At 40.1% G+C, this 27,822-nt stretch overlaps 1 protein-coding gene across 2 annotated transcripts; it reads left to right on the top strand.

The window, feature by feature from the left end:
* The first annotated feature begins 1,970 nt into the window (after positions 1–1,970).
* vaspb (vasodilator stimulated phosphoprotein b) lies at positions 1,971–27,407 on the top strand. Of its 2 annotated transcripts, none has more exons than XM_088301199.1 (14): positions 1,971–2,497; positions 15,745–15,916; positions 17,318–17,498; positions 18,262–18,328; positions 20,781–20,878; positions 21,219–21,466; positions 23,676–23,794; positions 23,956–24,007; positions 24,154–24,181; positions 24,269–24,317; positions 24,526–24,582; positions 24,971–25,040; positions 25,143–25,200; positions 26,086–27,407. In XM_088301199.1, exons 1-14 carry the CDS (start codon positions 2,493–2,495, stop codon positions 26,118–26,120), a joined length of 1,239 nt encoding a protein of 412 aa, XP_088157325.1. In that variant the 5' UTR covers positions 1,971–2,492; the 3' UTR covers positions 26,121–27,407. The 2 variants fall into 2 exon arrangements, with proteins under 2 accessions (XP_088157325.1, XP_088157326.1); XM_088301200.1 differs by having other exon boundaries at positions 1,975–2,497; positions 24,272–24,317.
* The last annotated feature ends 415 nt before the right edge of the window (positions 27,408–27,822 follow it).

The following is a 27,822-nucleotide window of genomic DNA, read 5'->3' on the forward strand; positions in this document are numbered from 1 at the left end:
TTTAAAGAAATAGTCAAACAATGCTAAAACAAACTAAACAAAACATCACAAGTTTAATTTTTTCAAAAGCAGTAGAATAAATAAATGATCTTTTTCAAATATATTATATACTGTATTTGGATGGATAGAGTGGTATTTTTTATAAGGAGACGGTTCTGGTCATTCAGTCAGTTACAGTTTTACCCAAGAAAGAGCTGGTAGATTTCAGCCAGTCTCCTTGTTATGTTCTATATATATATATATATATATATATATATATATATATATATATATATATATATATATATATAGGGAAAAGAGCATGCAGCTATCATCACATACTATTTTGCAATCTCTAATTATTAATGTCTGATGACTATTTCGGAATGTTCAGAGGTTTTCATTTATTGTAGACTTGCATACTTGAACAAGTTCAGAGCTGTTATGTTTCCAAACTCTCACAACAGTCTCTATGTGTTCCAGGGCCTGCTCAAATGTCTTTTTTTTTTAATTTCCATTCCATAGCTTCTGTCAGACGGCCAGTTGCCGAGGAGTGACCGACTGACGTCAAGGTCTGGGAATAAAGTTGTGGTACCTAGAGAAACCTATAATTATGGCATGACTTTCTTTCACGATTTTAAGAGCTACCGTACTAGCTGGGAACTCAACTAAATTGGGCAACATGTTCCAGCGCATGTTCAGCACATTCTCACACAGGAACTGTATGCTCTCATCAGCAAAACGGCACACTCACTGATGGAAAAGAAATTTGACTTTACTTGACAGCTTTGGTGGACAGCAGGGTTAACAGGAGGTGCAGGGCTCAAGAATACCCTACTAACATTTGGTCAGAGCAGTGTGCGGGGGTGCGTGTGCGTGTGTGTCTGGGGGGGGGGTGCGTGTGTGCGTGCGTGTGTGCGTGTGTGTGTGTGCGTAGTGGAACTAAAAGCATATTTGGGCTAGTTGTGGATGTTTACGCATGCCAAGAAGTGGTAATGCATTCCTTTCTCATCCCAACTTCCACTTTTGTCCCCATTAAAAAGAAGGAATGCTTTCAGAGTGTGTTGTATCTCAATGTTGAAACCGGACAATGAGAACAATTTAAGTGCTTTTTCCTCACATTGTCAACATAATTAGATACCATTGCTTTCCTTTGCAATGTGCCATGAAGGACATTTCTGCTCCCGGCATTAAATGATGTCTGTTGGTGACATTTTTTGTAAACTTATCCCAAGTAATAATTATTTTGTAGCTTTCTTCTCTTTCCATAGTTTACTGCTGATTTAATATTGCACGAGTTGTTTTTATTGGATAACCACATAACCTCTGTGGCTTCCAAGGAACTCAATTTTAAGAGAAAGCACAACTTTATATTTTCCATGCTGACATGGTACATTTATCCATGCAGTTCACTCTTAGTGCTAATATGTAACCACTTCTAATTCCAATATTGTTCTAACAACCAAACCAATCTAAATGAGGCCATGACATACCTCTTTCATGAGCTGATGCAACTTTACAAACGGGTATGATCTTCAATGATCATAGAGCAAGATCATGTGGACGTGTTTTAGTGTAGGAAAGCTCAGAGTTTACACTGGCAAAAGCGGTTAAAATTTCCTTGATGGCCAACAAATAATATCTCCTGTTATGAGACACTTAAACTGATTTACGGCTTCGTGTTTTGTTACCAACTTTACCCACTGCCAGCTCTCCCAGTTCATTTGCCTTATCTTATACTAGGACATTTGCATCAAAATCCCTGCCTTCAAAAGATAAGATAATTATGCTGAGTTTTGATTGACATATCGGACATGTAAAACTGTATCACACTGGGGTGTTTTTATTTCATTAATACTGCACCTCTCACTGGATAGGTTTGTTGCACCCTTTTTTCTTTCAAGTAATTGCAGACAGTTCTAAATGACAAGCGTCACGTACTATCAAGAAGAACGTGTCTGGTGTTTTTCCCCCTCATCAGTCGTGTTTTTCCCCAAGGCGTCCTGAACGCACCACAAGACCTCATAGTCCTCTTTGAAGCTGGCGGGCTGGGCCCACACTACAAAGAGTTACAGAGCTACCGACCTCCGGGGAAAAAAGTCTGGCTTGAGCTCACAAGTCCAGAAACGGGCCGGTATCGGCTCCGCGACGTTCAGTAAGAGGAGGAACTTTTTTGCTTTTGCAGTATCGTCGCTACTTTCCGGGTTTCCCAATTTTAGCTCGTAGAAACCGAAGTGAGAGAGTGATTGGACTTGACAAGCCCGCTGCGCTACTGTATCCACCCCCCTCTTTTCTTTCCCAGTTCCACACAACCAGGAAATCGTCGAGGTGTGCTTCGATTATCCCGCAAGTTGCTACCCCGTCTGCGGGTGTAGATGCGACTTTACTCCCCCTCCGACAGATTTGTCGTAGTTTTGTTGTTGGTTCGGCTAGTTTGTCTTTAATCCGCCGGCTTCAGTTTACAAGTGAGTCAAAGTTGCCCGCGAGGACAGGAGCTCCACTCCGGCCGAACAATGAGGTGGGTAACTGCGACTCCAATCCTTTCATCTTTATTGTGTTCCCGGGCTACACTCTTGTGTTTGGGCCATTTGGTTCAACAAAGCCTCTGGGACACCATTCGCTTTGTACAGACAACCGTTGCACTCCCCCCATTAGCTGTTTTGAACACGCTTCTGCTTGTTTCCGTCACGTTAAAAAGGCGAAAGAGCTCCATCATGTCTTCAATCTTTTCAAATGTGTTTAATCAGAAAATACGTGTGTTGAAGCTGAAGGTTTATGTGTTGTAGAGTTTTGCAATCTTTGCGAGTGAATATCCGCTGTTTTGTGAATCAGGAAGTGTGTGAGCGTAATGACAGCCCGGTGCTACCTGTTCAATCGCCTCTTAAATGACTCGAGTAGTTGAACAAGTCAAATTAACATGTGTATGCACTCGAAACGATCCGGATTGACGTTCCGTGTGAGCTTCATTATACTATTTTGTCTCATTTTAATTTCCTTTCTGAGGTCATTTATAACATTCAGGGTTTTGCCTAAAGACTCTTAAGCCGCACGTGCAGGATCACCAATTGTGCTAAATGCATAGCATGCAGTATAGATCAAACCGTGCATTTATTTCATAGGCAAATATTACATTCACGTGTCTTGTACTGTTTAGCTCCCTCTGGGTTTTGCAGCAGGGATGAAATTGCTCAGTGGAAAGAAGCTCGTGTCCTCAAATTCCACATCCTGTCACAGCCTGTGCAGTTGGAATTGACATGCTTTGAAACCACTCCTCACTTTAAGCGCCTCAGCACTGATTTGGTTTCTTGTTCCTTCATTTTAAAGCTGGAAGCAACAACCATTTATAGTTTTCAAACTTGACGGTTGAGATTGTGATTGTGAGACTGGGCAATAATTCAACATATTTTGCGACATACATTTGAACAATAGCAATTTTAATTGCAACCAAAATGAAATTGACTAAAAGCAATAAGGCTATCCATAACAATACTCTTGATAATAATTGGGTAGCAAACCCCAAATCCTTCATTTTATTTGCTTTTGTCAGGTTAAAGTATGATGTTAGCACAAAAGAGGAATTATGGGGCACAAAAGTGTGTTATACTAAAATATATTTTGACTGGTATTTTTCCACTTGATAATTGTTTTAGTTTTTTATCTTAAATTTAATTGTTTGCTTAGATTAAATATGCTTTTAAAATCCATTATCGCTCGACTACCATGAAATGCGTACATTATGATTCGCCTAGTCCTACTAAGTATATTATGTTTAAAAAGATGGTTATTTCATCTTTACATGGACCAGTTACTTTGACTTTTGCATTGTTTTTTTTAACCTCTTCTTCAAGCTTAAGTATTTTAAATAAAAATTCTCTAAATTCAGTCATCTATCGACTGTTATGAAATAATTTCTGTCATGCACTTTTTCGCCAATCACCCAGCCCTACGGGACTCTGTCTTGAGCAATGGAGTGCAGGTCTAATAACCTGTGTGACTCGTTTATTTATTTTTTATTTCACATAATCTTACTTCTTGCACCAGCCTTTTCCTTAACAATGGGCCTCTTCGGAAATTGAAATCTCATAACTTTTATACCACCTTTCCTTAACCTTTGTGGAAAGCTGCATCGCGTTAGGTCTGATGAAAAGGTGCTTCCTTTCAAACAGAAAAGAAAAGTAGAGGTACAATGATAAATCGAAAATTAATCAGTCGTCAAATTAAGGGGTGACATTCTTTAATTTAGAATTGCTATAAATGAAGGCTAAAATGCTTGCAATTAGCCTTTAAACAATAAATGTATTTTTTTCCCAAAATTACTTAGTCTGTGGCCTGTTGTTTTAAATATTGCTCTTGTGATGAATTTTGGATAACAAATATCTCTTGTCCTTTCTTAATGGTTGGGCATGAGTAACTTATGTTAAAGTTGGGTTAAAGGTTGTCTCGAGGCAACTTTCCTTAGCATTTATAGAATTCGAACAATGTTTCCTCCAAGCAAAACTTAGAATCCAAAGTGGCTTTGCTCAGGCACAAGGGTTGGTTTGCTGTGTTTGTTGTTATTTCAAATACTTAATCCTAACTTTGATAACATCAGAAATAGGGTGGAGATTGACCTGCTTTAGAAGAAAGCCATGAATTAAGTGTACACAGATAACAACAACGTCGCTGAAAGGACGAAGGCTATTCGGGTTTTATAAAGATACAGATAAATCCTTAATCGTTTCGTAAAGCATGCAAAATAACAATCAGAATTAAGCGTTAATATTATGAGAAATATGTTGTAATTTTAACAAGTGGATGGCAAATTGCCACACAAGTGGAAATGCAGCAGGTATAACTTTTCATTAGTGGAAAATATCACTTAAAATGTTCCTCTTTACTCTTGCTAAAGGTTTGTTGGAAATCAAGTGTTTCTCTTTCTCCCTAATCCATTTCTTCAAAACTTCTGCCATCAACAAGGGAGATTCACCCTGAGACCCGCATTGACCTTGATATGTTGTCACTATTCTCTCCCAAGAGATAGTTGTGCATGAAATGCAGCTATTGTCTCTTTGTCAAATGCTCCCCTCAGCCAACCAGGACATATTCAAATTGCCTTAAATCCTCGTCTGCATCATTCTGATGTTTGATCTAAGTAGCATTTGACCAGATTATGCTGTTATTTTCTGACTTGTTATTAAATATTAACTAATGTGAAAGGCTTCCCATGGTGCAAAAGTACATCAGAAACATACATATAGTATAATGACATGACCGTACAATAAAACTAGTGCTCATGACTGTAAATACAGATAAGCGAACCGGTTTTAGTCAGCAAAAAAAAAAAAGCGCACAACACGACACTCTATGACCAAGTTTGCACATGGTCATAGGACTTCAGAGTAATATTTTTGGTAAAATTGAGTTTTCCTGATATGAAACATTCAATCCATTCCATGGATTGTGAGTTGAATGAATGTGTAAAAACCCCCATTTCACAAATGCCGTTTACGTGACCTCAGACATAGGTCATCTGACTTGCACTGTGCTGGACTCATCCAGCATGCTGGCATAGCGGGCAATTGGCCTTATGACTGCCAATCATTTTTTGATGAAAGACAGTCAGTTCAGGCTGCACCTTCTTGGAGCTCCTTGTCTGTTCCAATATTGACATTCAGACAATAACTATACAATTGCCTTTTCAAGAAAGTAATTTTTGGTGATATATTTTAAATTATAAATAGTTTAAATTCATTTGAAATAGGTGTTGCTGTATGTCTTTGCACAATACTCTCATTGTTCCCCAATTGAATTTCTTGAAGTTTTTCCCTTGCCCTCATGGGGGTTAAGATCAGGAGATGTCGTGATTTGTCAACTGTGGGCTTGTGAAGCCTTTTGAGACTTATTGATTAATGGCTGTATAAATACATTTGACTTGACTTCACATTGCAGTCGTCATCATAGGTCAGGTTTGCAGCGTTAACAGCAATTTAGGAGGCCCTCGTCTACATTAAGGATATCTGATTAAGTTGCTCGGTAATATAGAAACTTGGTTTCAAAGACGGTATGTTTTGGAGTTATGTTTTCCCACCGGCAGAGTGAGTTTGGGCACTTGGCGAACACAAACGAGGCATAACGGTCGTACTTCAAGTTGTTCATCAGTCACCATCAAACTTGCATTTAAAGCAAAGGACATTAACGAACGGCTGCTATCTAAATGCGGTTAGACAGTAAAAGCTAGACATGCTAATCAAAATTAGCATGGATGTTACGGGAAATTATAAACCGGCAAACAACACACATGGAGCAGCACAGGGTGTTGTATACATATCTTTTTGTCTTCTAACTATTAATGAGGACATGGGAAACAATTGAATGCCTGCGTTTAAATGTAAGGCTCTTCAAAAAGCAAGCCAATGGCAATGTGCATTCCTTACAACCATAGCAACTGTTGATGCAACGGGAGGGGTTGGACAGCTATGGCTACACTGAAGGGACACACTTAGTTGCAACGTATATTTCTTAAACTAATGCACTCAAATATAGAAATACTAATACATAGTTAACGTGTACGATTACAGATTGATTTGACACAAATGAAGAATGTTAGGAATGTGCTAATGATTCGTATGCAAGGTTCGAAATAAGCTTGTTTGTATCCCACTCAAATTTGCAGTTGCCCAATACGTTAATTTTACCTTCTTTACAGCGACAATGTTCACGTACCTTACTAACATATTAAGTCTTTGGAATATTGTTTGCTTGCACTAGCTGCTGGGACAGGGCAAAAAAAGGTTGGATAATGAAAACTTGATATTAATGTGGCTGGTGCGCCTAAAACAGTGGAGATGACCTATAGATCATACTTAAGTCATTAACTATATCAACTACTTAGCTAAAACTTTTATGTGCAAATATTTCTGTTGGGAGAAACATGATGGCTCATAATATAGCTTAGAATTACTTCATCCAATACATGGAAGTTTGATGTTCCAAAATGGGGATCATACACCTAATACACACATACACCTAATAAAATAATTCCATAATTGAATCGCATGTCATTGCAAACTCAATTACATTCTTCTTTCGGGATCCCTACCACAATGACTTGGAGAACAATTGAGCTTCTAAAGATGCGTCATTCCTAAGACAGAGGCACAGCCTATTGACAAATGCACTTCCGTACACCGTAAGTGCCTCAGTAATAGGTTGCAATTGAACAATGCAGTGGCTCTATCTATCGGTCATGTGTCATTTTGTCCAAGGGATATGCGATACTGCCATGAAGGCGGCGCTCTTATTAGTTTGACTTATGTGCCGACATGTCGACGTGCGACACCCGTCACTACTTCTTTGCTAAATAAACTAAATTGGAAATTGTCTCCCCATTAGCAAAATATTGCAAGCATTTTTTGTAATCAAAACCTCTTTTTAAAATAAATGTAATGGTACTTTAATAGCCTTTGATTTCAGAACTAGTTACTAGTACTCATCAATTTGTTTAGTTCGCTGGCATCGAGGCAAAGTAAGTAGAAGGATTCTGCCCATGTCTAGCGGTATGCAATTTTGTAAGTGGTGATCGTATGATTTTTATTTTGGTTCACAGTTATAACGACCTAAACGAACGTAGAAACCATAACTATCATGTGGCCTGCGTCAAAAATTAGTTTGATACCCCAAGTGCTGCAAACGCAAGAGATTCACCTCCACTTTATAGATAAAATAAGAATGTTAGTGCAAAAAATGTCTTGATCACACTACTTGGCGACAATGATCATTTGACACCACCGCAGACTCACACCGGCTTTTGGATAAAACCTTGACATGTGGCTTTCTGGGTGACCAATCTTCTCTTGTTGATATTACCTTGTTGAAGTGAGGACAGGAATGCAGCGCCGTGTTCTTTGTCATTTGTCCCTGTGGAATGTAAATGTTGACCCACAACTGTTGCTAGCATGTCAAAAGTGCAGCAACTTACGTTGAATGAGTTGAGAAGCTAATTTGGAGCCACCTTTCATGATAAAATTCTTGCCATTTCCACTCATTCTTTCTCGTTGCATGTAGAATTTAAAGTTGCATAGCTGTGTCATGTTGCCAATAAGCAATGGAGAAGTCCGCAAATATTTGTCCATTCTGTCCTTCCGTTTTTTTGTGCCTCACTGAATTTTTATAACATAACACCATTGACATTGTAACTAATCTTAACCTTATTTTTAGTACCTCAGGAAGTACATTGACCTGCATTATGACTCAGTGATGCCAGACCACACACATGATTCATCGACTGGATATTTAAAAAAACAAAACAAAAAAACATGGCTTAAAATGATGGTTGTGTCCTGAATTTGTAGCACAATAGTTCAGGGTTGCATGCATGTAACATCTTAACCGACTCAGTTCTCTATGCTGTTAAAAAGCCAGACGCAATGCCCCATGGGAGCTTCTTAAATCACCGTCCTATTGATCTGCTTTGTAAGCAGCAAAATGGCCTCCTCCGTCTGCTTCTTGTCTGTACTTTTTTTTTTTTATTAGTTTGTGTTGCATAACTGCCTGAGGATAAGCCGGAAAGGTAACTTATTCGATATTGTTGTTCTGGCTCAATCAGAACCTCCTTGCCTTAATGTCACAAAAAGACGAAAGCTTTTATTCACAGGATTTTGCAACAATGTGCATCCCCTCTAAATTTCGCAAAATGTAACCTGATGTTTTTGCAAATAGTGGTGCGTTCACCCCATCGGGTTGTGTAACGTTCTTAACAGGAGTTTTGTTGATTCTTTCATGTCTACACTTGTTGTAACTCTCTTGCTCATCCAGTTTTTTTCTTTTGAAATCTGATCTGCGCAGCACCTTTTACCTACCTAATTGGTCCAATGTTAAAATCTCAAAAACTAATACGAACGTGATGCCAGCCTCAAGTTCAATTCAAAACATGTATTTCATTAAAAGTTCCCATCGATTAATCATATAAGGGAAATGGAAAAAAAAATAGTTAAATTGCAACACTGTTTTGTCTTCATAATAAGGTAATCATGGGAATCCCCGCATGGGGTGGATTCGCTTGTAAGTGTTTTATTGCATGCATCGTGAGGGCATAGATGTTTCGCGGTTCAAACTAGGGCACATAAGTGTGTCTGAGGTACCGCACTGCTTGTGAGTCTCATCTCTGTTGCACTGTGAATTTGCTACAACAACCTATCTCTGCAGCCCCCCTTTGCTGAAACATGTACCCCTCTAGGTCCTCCCACCTCTTCTACTCATAAATAGGCCATTATACTGACCTGCCTCTTGGATTAGACGCTTTGCCGCAACATACAAAACCTTCTATTGTCCCATTCCGTTGGTGGTGGCTGCAGTTTTCCTTCTTTAATTGTGACGTTTGTTGTGTGCGATACTATTTAACTTTTGCTCTCGCTAGCTTGTTTCATGTGAGATGATTCTGCATATCGCCAGCTATTTTTCGAGACTGTCTGTCTATAAATTGCATAAAAATAATGATTTCCTTTTTAATAGCTGCAGTGATGACCGTGACTAAGGTAGACTAGTTTGGAACCAAATGTAGCAATGTTATCTCAGATGATAGAGAGCCTGCATCTAACAACGCAGAATAATCAATCAAATATCTAGAGGTGGGGACATATTGCGCGATTGGCATTGATTATGGCTTCAATAATACTGTGAACTTATGACGTCCACATCTTAAATTGACATACCGGAAGCTGTCAAAGATTAAAAATAAATCTAACGTCAGATTTGGCCAAACATGAGCAGATTGGCATGATTTTAAGATAATGGACGTCCTTTTAATGTTTTATTCTTTTGTCTTTTGACCACCCCAGTGAATCACTTGTGATCTTAATGTAGAGAGACTCTTGTTAGCCTAATGGGTGCTAAAGAAGGCACTAAATATTCCCCTTTATGATCCTCCTGAGATTTAGTTCTCCTTCGGTTGCTTGAATGGTAGAATTGTCCTTCATTCAGACTAGGGGTCAGTTGGGTCACTGTTGTCATCTGCTAAATGGTCAACACTATATTTCTCAGAGTTTTCAATCAAGCCATAAAACTCCAAGCTCAGGGCCAGTCAGTTCCCTTTTTTGATTCATTCCCATGAGCGTTGCTTCTGCGCATATTGAAGGAATTATTTTATGATTATGAAAGATAATCATTTACCACACATTATCCATGCACCACTACAACCAAGACTGTGTGTGACTACAAAGTAAATACATGTCTTTTTATCATTGTCCAGTATTTTGTGAGTGCTTAACATTGCCACGGATTCCTTAAATAGATGCCGCACCACACCCCCAATAGACTCCTCCTCCTGCCTCAGGAAAGAACAGCTGGTGCCACTAGGTTGCTGTAATTACCTTTATGCCGATGTCAGTCAGATGTGAGCTACGATCAACACAGCATCTGTAACGCTAGAACGGACTTGAAAGGAAAAGGGCTGTTTTGTTTACACGTCTGTTTTGTTATGCTGATTTATTATTTATTCTGCAACAAAACACAAATTGTAGTAGCTTATTCTTCAGTAGGTCAACCTCCTTCTTTGGCCCAGACAATGAGAGAATTTTGCCCCAACCTGTAAAAGGAAGTGGGCTCACATAGAGAGCGACAGAGGTGAGTTGGTTCCAAATATGGACATTGAGTTTGCAGGTGGTACACGCACACTGCAGTGCCTCAGAAGCACGAGGGAATTAAACTGTACTCTTGAAATGGACGGAAAAGACTCATGATTGCCCACGGCTATTCAGGTTCACCTCAGTGCTCCATAAACAATGCCAGTAAGGGAATGACTCAGCGTGCAAAAATGCTGAGAGTTTTGTGGAGTGGAGACGTTTCAGATGACGACGCAATTCCATTCACACAAATATAGTGAGAGGAACTATGAATAGTTTGGGAAACAAGAGCACTTGTCTCTCTGCATGTGAGTTGTGAAGACAGAAGACAATAGCCTGCAGCCTGGTGTGAATTTGTCAGTTTTTGTGGATTTCGCTGTCTGCAAGGACCTGTACAAAAAGAGAAGGCATTCCCCATGAATTCTTTTGATTTGTTTTATGTAATACAAACACTAACAATGATTTAATAGGGGGTACATTAATTTCTCTAGAATAACACGCAAAATGTCTCTCCTTTCTTCTCGTATTATGCACTTCTCCGATTTGCTGGAACTCACGCACCAAAAAAAATGACATATTATCCACACAGTATTCTGAGAGATTGGGATTTGGAACACCGTACTTGGTCTATAGTTCTTTTCCACATTATTAAATATATTCAATAGTAATATTAAACATACAATGTCATATTGGATTGAAATTACACCTTTTTCAACAAACCCGCGAGTAGCGTCTATACAATTTGACGAAGTTCCCTTTTCTTCCCCAAAGACCCATGTGTGTTGTCGGAAAGCTGGACCGTGGGACATAAGTGCAGATGCGTGCTAAACCTTGGAACCACAGGAAGAATGAGAACATAGCGCGCATGCGCGTCTGATTATTTTTGGGCAAAAAAGAGAGAGGCAACTCATACAAAAACGCCCATGACAGTGACCGATTGTCGGCAACGTTTCAACCTGGACCAAATCGGGCTACAATATTTCATTAAATAATGATAAGGTAATATCCTTAGTTATATGTTAAATATTGCGATATCTATCGCAAGTTTTTCAGATGGCTGCTTGTCTCTGTGCACCCTGCAATTGTCTGGCAACCAGTTCGGATACCAGTACCCCGACAACTGCCCCGAAGACAGCTGGGCTCTTGCCCCCGACTCTAGTTAGGCAAAGCGGCTTAGAAAATGGATGGATGGATGGATGTTTTTCAAATATCGTGCAGTCCTAGTCCAAGTGTAGTTTAGTGATCTGTATACGTTCATGTCTTTCATACTTTGGGTCCCAGTGGCCGTTTTACTCTCAATCCTATTGACCTCGTATTGTATTATATTGTAACTAGCGAGTGATCATCAGCATGCTAATTGTGTGTACACTGTCCAACATTCTTGTTCTTATCAAGGCACAACAATCAGTGTAGGGTGTGCAGCACAGGTTTCACAGTGGTTAAACAGGGAGAAAGGTGCACTGAGATACGCACGTTTTTTTTTTTTTTTCTTCTTGTCGCGTTTCCTCTGTGAAACGTATGGTTCCTTTTCTCACTTCTGTATGCAGTGTAGCCTGTCCGCAATTATTTGGAATTTCCCACTTATTGTGTGACATTCAGAACCCTTTTTCTATTTGTTGGTTTTCAGCCAAATAATGATGCCTCAAACTAATGCTGTACTGTTTGAACGGCCATTTTCAGCTGATCAGAATCAGGGAGTGGGGGTGTTAGAGTAGGGCCCTGGTTTTAAGGGATGAATAATGAAAATATATATTTTTCAAGGGCTACAACACAACATGACAAAATAGCCCAGAGGTGCACAGATATTGGAAAAAAAATGTTTTTTTCCTAAAATCATTTAGCCCTAGTCAGAGCCATAACAGTGGAGAGCCCATATCTTGTATTGACATGTACAGTGTACAATATATTTTTCAACAAGTAATTTGTTCTGATCGAAAGTCTGATGCATGATCGGATCAATATTCTCAGTGCCCATGAAAACGTTGCAGCCGATCATATTAATCCGAACCCTGATCGGGTAGGACAAATATTGCCCACGTAAACGTACCACTTTAATTGAGTGTGTCGCTTTGGTAAGATCCAAGGACAAACTCTTGCCCCCCTCCTACATCATAGATGAGGTATGCTGGCCAAATGTTCAGTTTGCATCCCCCCCAAGCGGCTCTGCATTGGTATTCTTCATAGTTGTATTTTTATTCCCTAGAATAAGAATAACTCTTCGAAGCCAAGGACAACATAAAAAAAAATACTGCACTAGGCTCTTGTTGTGAGGCCAAGAAGATGCTTCATTCAGTGGCATTATGTATGATCCCAGGGAATTGGACTTGCCGTAAAGGGACAGTGAGCCTAAAATGGACACTGAACATTTGACATTGCTCTGCTTTAGTGTCTACATTAAATCTACCTCATCTTAAATGTATTTCATGTATGGTGTCTTTTTTCTAAAATCCTGATGCCTGAGCTTACCAATGAATGTTACATAAATGCAGCGGCTAACGGTGCACTAACCTCATTATCATACTGTAAGTCAGGTCTATTTAGCTGATCTAAGTACGTGCTGCCATGTTGCATCAGATATCGCCACACGTAGCCCAAAGAGGCACATCTTGTTAAATTGTTTGAGTTGAAGAGAGGGAGAGGGAGGAGCTTGAGAGACGAGGCCTGACCGAGCTTGCCAGCAGTGTGGCAAAGAGCTGCAAGAGCCTTCTACTCCCATATACAGACATTTCCAAGAGGGCCTGTTTCCCTGGCCTTGCGCTGTGGTTTCCTGTTAACCCCTCACTGGCGTAGGAGACTCAGAACCCCTCACTGGCGTAGGAGACTCAGAAGGATAAGACAAGTAGAGACAGCCACTGTTTTTTTCTCTCTTTACACCATACCCTTTGCACACAATAATTTTAAAGTAAAAAAAAAAAAGTTTACAGGACGCCTGCATTTTTGGTGCTTGATAAGGAAATATTTAAAGGAGAGGGAGTTTTTGTAAACGGTAGTGTTGCCTTTTGTATTTAGCTACCATTTGAAAAAACTGCGACCTATTCTTCTCATACAAATTGTGTATTACTGAACCGCAGTCAGGCATCACATAGGAGGATGATGGTTTTGGCAAAAACAGTTTGTAGGTGTGTCAATATTGTTTTTTTTGTTGTTGTTGTGTTTTCCAAAATGTGTTTTGAATGAGAACACTTGCACAAAGTTACAGTAGACCAAAAACTTTGATCCTGACACTCGCACCAAGATGAATCATCCATGAGCCAGACGTCACTCATTAGGCAATGCCTGCGGGTGTAGTGTATGTTGATTTTTCTTCCGTGTCCATTCGTAGACGTTTGCCAGACATTTGCCGTTGACACTTTATGATTTGCGTTACTATCGCATTACTGTGTTGCCTGGCCCATGATTCTTTATTTCTATTAGTTTTACATTATATTTTGCATGGCGGAGGTCATGTAGCCATGGCTGCTGTGAAATAAATACTCCATTTCTAATGAGTCAGATTCAGTCTGCGGTTCCGCGGTCAGCTGGGTGCCGCATTATACACAGGAGCGTTGACAGGTGTGAGGGTGTGTATATGACTTTCTGTCTTCGCATGCGCCACACCAGCTTTTAGAGTCTGTGTCTGTAGTTGTATCAATAATGCACTTGCGCGCTCTTGGTCTCACCCCTGAGCCATCACTTTCTGTGCCATTAAAAATGCATCCATTTCCCAGTCCAAAGTGTCTGTCCTCTCCCAGTTCCCATAAGCCCTTTCCCTTGACCGCACATCAACAGTGTGCTCGAGGCTCATCCGATCAGGAATCCCAGCACTATTTTTTGATGGGTAATCCTCTAGCCACAATTAATTTTTAACCTGATGGAACCCTGTGTTCACTGAACATTGAAAGGCCAAAAGTATCAACTGCCATGTTTGCTGTTGTTTAACCAAGTGGTAGATTTAGTTTTTATTTATATTAGTTTCCCCCTTTGTTGTTTATAACGGTCCGTTTCCCCTAAATTGTGAGCGTGTAACAGTTATTTGCAGTCTGCTTATGTTGAAACCCTTCGCTCTATAGTGAAATGGGTCAGTGTATTGAGTAATATTCTTCTTGCCTTTCAATGTTTTCTAGACTGCCCACAGACAGGACAATGAACCTACCATTTATAACCGTCGCAACAAATGTGTGTGGGAGTGACTATTGATTGATTGGACCAAAGCAGGCCTTATAAGGAGGGGTTTGCTGCAGGAAGTGGGTTGTATGTAGTGTAGGTGCTGTGTCATATGAAGGGAAGTGGCAGATTGTTTCATGGATGAGACAGATGGAGGAAGAGATGGATTAAGGCACTGTGGGGGTGAAGGGGTTGTAGGGTGTGTAAAATAACGAAAGGAGGACAGTACTCATTTTTATTGTTCCTGTCTCTTTCCCTTGTGTGTTTTGTACTGGTTAAAATGGCGTAGTTTTTGTGGTGCGTGATTCAGTTTACTATGTACAATACCCGAATGTCGACTGTTGGAGTTGTGCAGGCAACTTAAATACATGTCGCGTTTTATTCCTGCACATTTTAGGGTTTTTCTGCTGAGGTTGATGTAGAAACATGTGGATGATTACTGAGCTCTGCGCAATTTCCTCTCTTTGTCAACATCCGTTGTGGTTGAGCCACGCAATTTGTTTAGAATCAAACTTTTCTTCCCATTAAAAAAAATAAATAAATAATACACCAAGGTTTGTCTCTTGACTTTTCTCTGATTGTTACAGACAAATGAGTCTCCACTTGTCTGTCATATGAATGTTGCAGTTTTCTATCGATTACGCATGTTTTTCTTTTTTGTAATTGCATGAACTAGTTGGCTAAGATGGTAATGTTTGATCTTGCCAGGATGTGGGTTGGGTAATGCCTGAGAAATGAGAAGTCAGACAGTACTATTATGCCTGTTTATAATGTGGAAGAAAAATGAAGCAGTTCCGGGTGAGCGAAACATCTACTGACCAAAAAGATCACATAACGTTTACATTAGGTACACTACAACTAATTAAATCCAATACAAAACAGAGTTGGGAAGTACCCAAAATCCCACCCTTACGCTAGCCAGTGGAACAAATTGACAAGCATTTGCATGTCCGTAACATAACCTGGTCAGAGCACCTTGTTGGTGCTAACTTACTCATAAACTGTATTCTGTCTTTGATTTTAGTGAGTCGAGTATCTGCCAGGCTCGGGCCACTGTGATGATCTACGATGATGGCAATAAGAAGTGGATGCCAGCAGGTGCTGGACCCCAGACCTTCAGCAGAGTCCAGATCTATCACAACCCCTCCAACAATGCCTTCAGACTAGTGGGACGCAAGATGCAGACTGACCAGCAGGTGAAATAAATCACTTAGGCACATGTGTTTGAACAAATATTATTTACTGTATTTACTCATCCAGCTCTTGGTCAGTTTTCCATGTTTTGTTTCTTTTTCTACTTGTTTATTCCATTTAACCTATGGTTTTATTCTGCTTGTGTGTTTATGTAATAACTCCACATATTTTTGTACAATAATGGAATAGGGAAGGAGCAATTTTGTAGCGCATTGTCCACTAACTTTGTGGTGTGTGTATCGCTTCCAATCTGCTTTGCCAAACATCAGATGTAACTGCATTCAAATTCTTAATTAGTCTAGGTAATCTGTTGTACAATTTTGTAAGTTGTGTATTGGTTGAACTGTCGTACGTCATTGCGCGATGCCTCAGCATATCTTTTGAAATCAAAGCTCTGTAGCATGCCCGTAAGCATTTCAGTGATTAACTCCACCAGTCTGTTCTTGTTTTATTTTTTTTTTAAATTTATTTATTTTTTTATGACGGCATCACACAGAGCATCAGGGATGGTACAAATGAAAATTGTGGCCGTAGAACCGGAACTGTAATGTGCGACGTGTTGACAGATTCACATTTCACATTCCACTACAAGTAAAAGTGAATACAGTGCTGTTTTCTAAAGATTTCATACTATAAAAACTACGGTGCTTTTTTCATGTCTTTCACTGAACATGGAAATACTTCAGGATGTATCAGTATCATTCCAGTACAAACTGGTTACGTTATTACAAGATCATGACTCATGAGATAACATTAGATAAAGATGGGCCATCAAGTTTCTGTAATAAGGGTTAAGTGAGTTTGGAGGCATCTATTCTTGACCACACTCTCATTCTGTCTGCTGCCTCAGCGTCTCAGTTTAAACATTCACCATGCTAAAGTGCTCCCCCGAGACTGAGTCTTAAAGTGGATGTTGTTTCCTGTGAGATAGTTGGCCTGTTCAGGCATTTCCTGTGACAGTTTGGGGGGGGGAAAGGTGCGTTGCCCATTCTGGATTCTTTTTTGCTTAGTGTCCAAGAGTAGAAACTGAGATCACCAGCGGGCAACTATGAAATAATGCATTTCCCCTGTTCTTTCCGTCCTAATGCATGCTTGCTATCGATGATACTCACCCTCTCTTCTTTGTCTGTCCTCTGTGGAATCCAGAGGCTGTTAAACAAATAGTGAAATGGCATGTCAGCACATTCAGGCACTCAAAACCACAACATTGTTTCTCTGCTCATTCATTAGCCTGACGCCACCTACTGGATTGGATGAATAAGCATGATGCATGAATCATGACTTTGGGTTTTGTAATCAGCGTCTGAGGAATCTTCCAGAAACTAAACATTTTTCCCTTGTCTATTTGCTTAGAGAAAAATGTTTGTTTTGAATAGATATCTCCTTTGTCCTTGTCTTTACAGGTGGTCATAAACTGTCCTATCGTGAGAGGGTTGAAATACAACCAAGCCACACCTAATTTCCATCAGTGGCGGGATTCCCGGCAGGTGTGGGGGCTCAACTTTGGCAGCAAGGAGGACGCTGCTCTTTTTGCCAATGGCATGACGCACGCTCTGGACGTGCTCAACTCCATGGCAGATGCAGGTGCTGGTTCCCACTACCTCAAGCAGCCTCCAATTACATATCTCCAATTGTGCTGATAACTTCCCACCAATTTATTTGGATTTATTACAGTGTTGTCAAATTGAATTCATGTCTAGTCTAGGATGTTTCTATAGTTTACTCCAAGCAAGAAAAGCAAAAAAGAGGAACAAAATCAATTAACATCATAATAAATTAGGTGTATCTGTCACTATTCGATGTAGTGTTCATCCCGATAGTCATGTCCGAAAAGCAATAGAAAGTGGGTGGGGGGCGGGGACTACCCATCAAACACATCTTCGTGGTGTCATTCCATGGACTAACATACAGAAAGTTTAATTGTACTATTTACACATTTAATTATAATTACACATCAAGTTGCGCTAGTATGCACTATATTTCCCAAAGTAAATTTACCCTTGAAAATAAATTGCTTGCAGGTGATTTGATTTTTAAAAATGCACCATACGTTTCCACGCACATGTTGTAGAGATGCTGTGACATAACTTTTTTTTTCCTGCCAATAAGTAAATTCATGAATCACAAGTCGAAGGGATTCATTCTATTTCCTCTTGTATTACCTGGCAAATATCTACAGTATGAATCTTCTTTAACTGAGCAATGTTTCTTTCTTTGCTTCCCTTTTTTATTGAATAAAAAAAAAAGCTCTACAATCAGGAGAGTAGCAAAGTGGTTGTGGGGGTGGGTTTCTAACATTGAATAGTCTTTCAATTTCATTTGTATTTTGTGCATTTTATTTTGGCAGGCTATGCAACCCTTCCGCGGCCGATGTCAAATGGTCCATCTCCTGAGGAGATTGAGCAGCAAAGGAGGTAATAGATGTTGGCATGGAATATTGTTAAAGCGCCCACACCTGCGATCCTCCAAATTTGCTGACACGTAACTGTGATCTGGGCCCAGTTCTGTGTCGGTATCCAATATGTTCAATCTTGGATGCAAAGCCGCAAATCGGGGAGTTGTTAACCTTAACCCCCAGCCCATTCCGCCCCCAAGCAAATGAAATGGGTGAAGAACTGCTATAAAGGTTGTCTGTGTTCAACCTAGTGGTACCTTAATGCCGATTGCATTTTCTTTAATGAATTCATTTAACAAACAATACAATTCTGGCCACCTAAACTTTGCAATCGTCCCCGAGGCAGTTTTACGCTCAAGCATATGCGCTGGATTTGATGGCATTAGCCTGACACTGCTAAACTGTCAGCCCCTGTAGGTTAAAGGTTAAATAGACAGCAAGACCAACACATCTCACATCAGCCCCGCCTTCTCTTCATCCATTTATCTGTTCCTCCAATAGAGGCCATTATGCTGGCCTGCACGGACTTGGCATTAACCATTAATCTCATTTAGACTAAAAGGTCTATGATTGGCCTGTGAGACTGCCTGTCAAACCAGTGTTTGTCCTGCTGGTTGCTGCCATGCTGTGGCTTAAGGAATAAAGCACCGCTATTAAAACCTTCAAAATCCACCACAGATTTACATGCCGGTCAGTGTTTTTTACACTTGTGGTTTTAGGCGGAATGAGTGCCAAATCATAATCAGAATCATGTTTAACTACAAGTATAAAAGAGCAGTGACTGTGGTAATGATCATTCCCACCCTTGCAGTCCTTAGTTGAAGAAGCAAAGATTATAAATGACACTGGCTGTGTCATAAGTGTCTACTATCAAGTTGTTAATATTGTATGCAAGCTGTGTTGCATACAGCTGCAGAATGCCAGATGTGGTGGGGACTTAGTTGAAGAGAGCTTGAATTAGGCCACAGTGTCCATCTGTGGACTTCTTAGTAACAACACAAATTGTGCAGTGTACTTTGTTACATACTTCATAATGAACTTCATCCGTGCAGTTCCTGGTTTTAGTACGCTAACTGATTACTTCAATGCATGTATACGTTGTCCAATATGTTGGACAATAGCTGATAGTTAGCTAATAGTTTATGGTATCCCATTGGGGGGAATCCAGGGATTAATAGTGGTCCGTCTGTTTGGATTTATTTGGATCACATTCAAATTTAAGCCTCTTTCACAGACCACAAAATTGTTGCATTGGAGGCACAACAGAAGATCCGGCATGTATCCAGCGTGTCATCCCGCCACCAAATGCTGTAATTAGATTCATGTCGATATCAGTGCCAGCATCTGATGTCACATATCCAGTACAGGTGGTTCTCGGGTTCGAACAAGCTCCATTCTTTCGGTGGCGACGTAACCCCAATTTCTGCATAAATCCTAAATAACTCTTCAATACCTCTTAATTCTTTCCCCAAAATGACCCGCATGCGCAGAAGAAACGATGACACTCGCAATGTACTGTTTATGGAAGTAATTGTGGTCCAGCGTGTTGGGGCCGCGGACGTATCTTTTTAGTATAATTTACAGAGGAGCAATTCGGGAGCAGGTCCAAATGCAGTATTTTGTGGAAATGAGGCATTTCGATCTCGTTTCATGGAGACGTCACTAAAGATGACTTCTACGTATCTACAACTATCACCACAAATGTTCACTTTCAGCTTCATGCTTAAAGTGGCATTAAATTAAAGTTTAATGAAAGCCAAGACCGTTATTCAAAACGACTTTGAAAATTCGCAGACAATCAAAAAGTCAATGTTCATCCCAAGCAGTCAGTGTCCCCACCTGCGTGGAGCGCAGGATGAAGTCTCTGTCGAATTAAAAAAAAAATCGGAATTGAACCATTCATATCATTAAAAAAAAAAAAAAAAAAGATTATGTGAAAGATCCTCCGTTCTGTGTCGCATTTGCCTGCAGGGTGAATGAAACGGCGTAGGTTGAGTACTGTGTAACTCTAACCGCCTGTACTGAACGACAAGTCACAATACTTGCTACAATTTACTCCTAAGAAGAGCTGTGTATAGATTGGTGATGACTTGAATTGAGATGGGAATTGACTCTAAAAAAATGAAGGAAATTTGCAAAATTGGGTGTTGGACTTAAACAATGTGCAGGTACTAGTACAATACTTTACTTTTAAAATTTACCAAAATTAAAATTGAAAAAGTAGTGACATTTCTTCTTCGTAGATTAAGTGTCCTTCACAGGTTTGCTAAGAGTTTAAAGTTGAGCTTTTATTTGAGCGTACTTTATGCTAACCTGGACATATGACATAATGGGCAAATAATTGATGATATCAGTCATAGAAACAATCTACTTTTTAACAATTTTAAAATCAAACTTTACATATTAATACATAGCAGTGATTGTTGTTTTTAATTATTTTTATTTATGTATTTGTTTTGATTTTTTTGCAGATTGGAGCAGCAGCGGTTGGAACAGCAAGAACGGGAGCGTCAGGAGCGAGAGCGTCAGGAAAGAGAAAGATTGGAGAGAGAAAGACAAGCTTCAGCAGGTCAGGAAAAACGGCCTGGTCAGCAGACTACAACCAGTAGGATAACGTGTTTGTTTTTTTTTGTTTTGTGTGGGTATTTTTTTTATGCAGACTTACCAGTATAGTATGTTCACCTAATGTTAATTGTGAGATAGTATGAAATGAAAACAAAATGTGCATCACTTGTAGCATTGCATTGACGGCCACATGACTGTCTCCTGGGGAGTTGTGTCCAAATATGGCCTCCCGCTGACATTTGTCATGGGCGAAGGAGGGTGTAGGTTAAAGTATTCACACTTTTTTTTTAACTGTTTTGACTGGTCTGACATCTCATTTTTTTATTTATTTATTTTTTTTTTAGTGTCTATTCCTCCTGCTCCACCGATGGCTCCCGGGGGCTTTACTCCTCCACCAGCGCCTCCACCACCGCCTGGTCCTCCTCCAGCTGCTGGTGTTCCACCCCCGCCAGGACCCCCACCATCTGGAGCCCCATCTGGAGGACCCCCACCTCCTCCGCCTTTGCCATCAGATGGAATGATCCAAGGTGGTGGAGGAGGCGGGGGCTTGGCTGCCGCCCTGGCAGGAGCAAAACTTCGCAAAGTATCTAAAGTGAGTTTAAAGCAAGCAATCCAATGTTGTAAACACTGTTCGTAGCTTCATTAAAATTATTGGTCATCACGAAGAGGCCGTTTACTGGAGACTAGTGATGGGTAGATGAGGCATCCTGTATCGTTTCGACACAGTGACACAATGTATTGACACTGTGTTGACCCTGTGTTGCTGAATACTGACACCTGGTGGACTTGCAGGAAACATTTGACAGGGTCATCTGACACTGATCTGTCAAACTAATTTTATCCAATTCCATTGATTAGCGACGTGATGAGTTTTTATATATCCTATTTCGTATTACTTTCCATCGCACTAATTATTCTCTTATTTATCTAATTTATATATTTAACTGAATTATTGTTGTATTGCACTGGAGAGGGGAGCTCTCTAATTTCGTTGCACACTTGAGTACAATGACAAAGGGATTTCTGATTCTGATTAGGCATTTGCTTTCACATTATTTTTACATACACGCAATTTCACAAAAGAAATCTTTGATATTCGAGACGCAGTTGATAAATTAAGGAAAAGTGTAATTAAAGATTTTAATTTAAAAAAAATTAGTTTCTCCAGCGTTTTGTTATTCAGTCTATTTCTTTTTTTGAGGCAATTTCCCCCGCCTTTGAGAAGATCCTCTCGCAAGGCACTGAAGAGGTCGGTGTGCACAATGCCTGTGTGGCTAATATAAATAGGTGAGGGAACGTTGCCTCCATGGACTTCCAGTATAAGAGCGGGTCTTCCGTACGTGCAAGGTGTCCTGCTGACATATAGCGCAGCACCTCTGAGTGCGCATCAACAGTGACGTCTTCCATCTTGCGGATATTTAATGCAAAGTAACGCGCCAATAACTCGATGCTTGTTTTGAGCGTCCATCCTGTTGACAGATGCGCTTCCTTATGAACACAGTTTGGCGTGCGACCACTGTGTCGACACGATTCTGGTAGTGGTCACGTGACTTTCTCAAAGCGGTACGCGCACCGACACGGGGTTTGCCCTGGAAGCTCGGCGCGCGCATCGACGCCTCAGTGTCCCTGGACCCATCACTACTGGAGACCAAACAGATTTGTTAACAGAAACTTTTTACACTGACTTCAATCTTGCTCTCCTAAATCCAAAACCTCAAAAATTCTCTTAAAGTGGAAGTTTTTGAAAATGTGTTTAGGCGGATGGGGAAGCGGCGGCGCGCTCACTTGCGACGTCTGCGGCTCACGTCTTTTAAAAGCAAACTAGACAATCAAGTTACAGCTACATGATTCAACTGTTTCAGTTGTTGATACACCTGAAATTAAGTCATCGCTGCTCAAGCGGAAACTGCCACTGTGACTAGAATCTATTTACGCCTCGATTCTTGTTTTGGTAGGCGGTCGAGTGCTCTTCCTTTTTTTTGTCCCTGTTGCTGTCGCATCCTCACTCATTTACGTTTCCTCAGACGCAGACATGTTATATATACTGGCAAAGTGGTGTTTCTGTTTAGCGCAGTGCATTGTGGGGTGTGTGACATCAATGTCCGATGCGCCATATGGCAGGCGAGAGCCATCGCATTACTTGCAAAGGCAGTTGGATTGATGTGATTGACTCTGCACAGTTTGATGCTGACGGCCTGTCACAGTTGCCGTTCCTGCTGATCACGTTTAAACAAATCTGGTTTACTCAAGTGTGTTGTTTTAGCTGGCAAAATCGCTACTGTGCTTCTGACATCACTGTCTCATCGACCAAAATCGATGATGACCGATTTGTCTGAAATCAATAAATAGTGCGCTGGGAATATTTCAGTGTTCTGTCTAATTGCTAAATTGAGGCATTGAATAAAATAATGAAATGTTTTGTTAGTGTAAAAATGTTTTTTTTTTTTTTTTTTTTAAATGTTCACTTTTTGGGGATGGGTTTCAAGTGTATCCTGATTAGTGTTCTAATACTTTGAAGTAATGTCATGCAAATAAGTGTTGCATTTTTTTATTATTCCACTGTCGTGGTATTGTTTCAGGATTGGTACAGTATTAAGTATGCAATTACATTATCAAAATCATAACAGCCGTCAGAACACCAGGCTCCCTTGTTTTTAAACTAAACTGTCAGTCCTCCTTGTTGTTTGCCACATGGTCTTCTTCGAGCAGGCTGTTGATGGTGACAAGCTGTATCAAGTTATGGTTCAATTCCCCAGATGATGTGTCATACAATATATATTCATACCATTTTCTATTCTCAGCAGGAGGAAGGCTCTGCTGCAGCTCCAACGGGCAGAGCAGACGCCAGCCGCAGCAGCAACTCGTCTATTGGAGGAGGTGGCGACCTGATGGGTGAGATGAGTGCCATCTTGGCCCGAAGGTAGATGCAATCGCAAAAGAACTTCCATATTTCCATAACATACAATTTGAGCATTTATGGTTATAATTCTTGTTCTTCCTTATTTCTAATAAACATATGAAAACTTGAAGCATACAGTGAGCTGAGTTTTGACCTTAAATCTAAATCCCTTGTTACATCAGGAGAAAAGCAGCCGACACTGGAGAGAAAGTACCTATGAAGACGCACGACAATGTACGTAGATGCTTATTTGCTAATTAAACCAGGCCAACAAAGAAGCACCCCTCCAAATTGGCTCTGATATGATCTGACATTATGGGCTCAAAAATCCGCCGCAGGATGACTCACTCTAAGCAGGTCTTCATTTTTTTTCAATACAGGAGGATTCGGAGACTCAAGGTCAAAGTGGTGAGAAACAAAGACTTATAACCTGTTGCCTCCATTCATTGGCAAAAAAAAGCAACATTATTATATATTTTCATACTTTATCTTAAGCAGAGATCATGAGAAGACCTTGGGAGAAATTGTCATCCACTATGACCAGGTAATTAATACGTGTCCCATGTGTTATCAGGATGTCATTATCCATCTGTTCCACTGATGCATTGTCCATTTTGAACTCACCCTAAATGTGTGCATGCAACCTCACGAACCCGTGCATGCGTTTTTCATCATTGTCCAAGTGTGCTGTAGTAAGTGAATGTCAACCATTTCCATTCTAAGAGGAGAGTTTGTGTATGTTTCACTAACAGGAATAACTCCATTCCCAAGAGCATGGACTCCACCTCCTCATTGTCCCAAAGTTCCAGGTATACATTCTATCCCATCCACCGTGACCTTCACTCCCCTTGATGTTTCTTTTTTTACCTACTATACTGGGCAACACTGCTTGCTGCTGATTGACCGCACAAGAATGCATTTTGTTCGTTCTGATATTTATCTTGATAGACACATGTTCAATGGCATGATTAATTGTATTTCTATAGGATTTGGCAGTGCTGCCCCCTTTTGGTCATACCTGACATTTTGAGGGTTGCATAGGTGGCTGTCAAGCTGTGGATTGGTTTTGCCATGTGCATTGGAAACTGTGCTTTAAACAATTCTCAAAAAACTGGTGTGACAAATTCAGACAAATATTTTATAACACACACACAAAAAAAAAATCATAATTTGTATTTTTGTTCTCTCATTGCACAGGGTGAAGCCACCAAACAACAGTAATGACGCAAGTGGATTAGAAGACTCAGATTTTGAAAAAATGAAACAGGTAAACCGATTGAGGAGCATTGTTCTCCCCCCTCTCAATAGCTTTTGCTATATTATTACTATTGCAAAGTTTGGTTTGTGACTCTTGGTGATTTTTATGCAGGAAATACTTGAGGAGGTGCGGAAAGAACTTCAAAAAGTAAAGGAGGAAATCATCAGAGGTGTGTTATTGTGGTGAAAAACTAGTATCAATGGTGCTTACTGAGCCAAAATACCAAGTGTCTTCTTACTGGTCGGGTGTTTGGTAGGTAGTAGTCGCTATTTTGTGTGTTTTCTTAAGGGGAAAGTAGTTTTATAAAAACTGAGACCATAAACAATTGAAAGTTTGCCGCCTTCAAAATCCCCATTTCCTCATGGTGGGTGCGTGCTGCTTCACATACACTGGATTCTCAGAATGTTGTTCAACTGTGCCATTGAGTGCAGGCAGTTTTGTACAAGAATAGTAAACAGCAGCATTCATAAATTAATGTGAGCGAAGTCAAACTCTGCACCTCAGCAAGCGCATGATGACAACGAGACGTCTGCTTAATAACTACGCTGAAGTTCTTCTTTTAATCTTAAAATGTCTTATTTTAACCATAATCCTCCATCACATTCTAGCCATTTCGGGGCAGTCTGGAGCCCTAGACATACAAACTGACATTACAGCAATCAGATTTTATTTTAATGCCGGTTCACCCAGCCTTAATTTTTGTCACTTTCTCTCGCTACCAGGTGCGTTTTCAATCAATTGTGGCAGTCCTCTGGACACAATACACTTTTGCTTGTCCAACAAAGAATAAAATATTCTCTCAAACTTTTTGGGGGGTGGTCTGCTGAAATTCTTAGTAACATTCCACAGAAATGCTCTGCGCATTTTCTCATCAAACTGCTCTAAATTTCACCTTTACAGGTGCCACTTCTGTGGTGTCTATTTGAAGTATGGCATTAAAAGTGAGCAACCTAGCGTGGTGTCTATTAGTGCAATGGCCACTGTTCAAATAACAAATGCATACATGCGCCTTACAAAAATATTGACCTTCATTGTTTCTCCTTCTGCCTCACAGCCTTTGTTCAAGAGCTGCAAAAGAGAAGCACATAGTTTTTGTGCGCGTCTGGTGTAGCAGAGGGATGTGATCGATGGAGGCTTGCTGGGACCTTTGCTCCACTGCGTCCTTTAATGTAGCCCAGGGATTTCTCATTTTATTTTTTTTCTGTTCTCCCACAAGCATTGCTTTCGTGTCACCTTGCCTAGATACTCTTCATGTAATTGGTAACCCAGGGAACCTCCTCAGGCTGCCATCCAACTTGTTTGAAGATCACTTACTCGTATGGTGAGCCTGTCTGTACCCCGTTCATTTGTCCCATTATAATGTGTCCTCTATGAGAATCAGTTGAGTTCACAGCTGCAGTCACAGTACTGATTTGTTGTCGTCGCTACATCTTCATATCAGGACTCTTTCTGCTAGTTGCGTCTTCTGACAGACGTATTTACTGGTTAAAGCAGTATTCAGGGATTAGGTATTTGCCACATTTTTACTGTAACAGCAAGATGCTGGAATGTTGGGGTTTTACAACTCTGCTTTCTCTCAGCAACACCTCAAAAGCGGCGATATATACATCCATCAGACATCCGCTGGTTAGTTTTTTTTCCATTAATGCTAATTGGAAGACAGAAAATCAATAATTAGGGAGAGAGCAGAGAACCCAACTCCCGACTGCTGCAGTGTCTTTCCATCACTTGGATTTATAACTCGGCACAGTACAAAGCCTTCACTGCTGCAGGAAGAAGAAACGAGCAAATGGATGCCGATGCACAACCGGAATGCTGTGAACGACTGTTGTTGTTTTATGATGTGTGAAAAATGTATTCTCTTTGCATTGCACTTGTTCCCGAGTCAAGTGTGAGCATTTGCCACACTGCCTTGACAGTTGTTTTTCCTCCCCCCTCACAGTCTAAATGGAATATTGTTGTTGGCCAGTGCAGTGGTTCGAAACTGTACTACTGCTGGTTATTTTCTTCCATTCTTAGTGATATTTTCTACTTTTTTGAAAAACATGGCCATGAATAGGTCAATTAATTTGGCCATGACCAACTGCCTTGAGAATGAGTATAAATATAAATATATATATATGAGGATAAATATATATTTGTTTTGAGGGAAAGTGTTTACCCAAATGAAATGTTTTTTCTATTTTAATTAAAATGACTGGTGAGTGGGGATTTTGTTTTTCCTTTTGATGATTGTTTCTTATGAAATGTTATTTTGGGTTTACGGCTTCTTTTTCTAATAGAATCTAGGCTTTTTACACTGAAATATAAAAACAGCTTAGAGACACTGGATTAGAAATGCCTTTATAGTCAAATACAGCTGCTTCTTGAAATGCATTTCTATGTCTCCGTTGTTTTTTTGCTTCCGACATTTTTGTGATTACATTAGCATCACTTTGGTGTAATGCTGTAGATGTTTACCTTTAATTGTATTGCACAGACTGCATTGAGCAACCAAACCCTTTTCTATAATTTCTCTTTTTGGTTCTTGAACCCCTCTTGAATTTGCTGTCACGGATACTCCTTTCTGTGGAGGCATCGCGAGAAAAGAAGCAAAAACAAAAGTTGTGGAGTTATTGTTTCATTGCTCACTGAGCTGAAGTTTTTCTGACATCACCCATAGTGATGTTTGACTCAAAAGATTTGTTTGCAATTTTCCACAGGACATTTGCAACTGTCAAGCTTTAGAATTTGAAATGCAATTGCTTGTGAGGATAAGCGGTTCAGATGATGGATGGATGATACAAACTGC

Source organism: Idiotropiscis lumnitzeri, chromosome 7 (genome assembly GCF_059441095.1).
Source record: "Idiotropiscis lumnitzeri isolate Australia: NSW breed Sydney's pygmy pipehorse chromosome 7, RoL_Ilum_1.0, whole genome shotgun sequence".
Taxonomy (NCBI): Eukaryota; Metazoa; Chordata; class Actinopteri; order Syngnathiformes; family Syngnathidae; genus Idiotropiscis; species Idiotropiscis lumnitzeri.

What these genes read in the sequence shown, in the direction of transcription:
- vaspb (XM_088301199.1), top strand. An exon ending in CAACTCCATGGCAGATGCAG is followed by an intron (nt 17,499 to 18,261) that starts GTGCTGGTTCCC and finishes TTATTTTGGCAG; the next exon opens with GCTATGCAACCCTTCCGCGG. An exon ending in TTGTCATCCACTATGACCAG is followed by an intron (nt 24,318 to 24,525) that starts GTAATTAATACG and finishes TTTCACTAACAG; the next exon opens with GAATAACTCCATTCCCAAGA.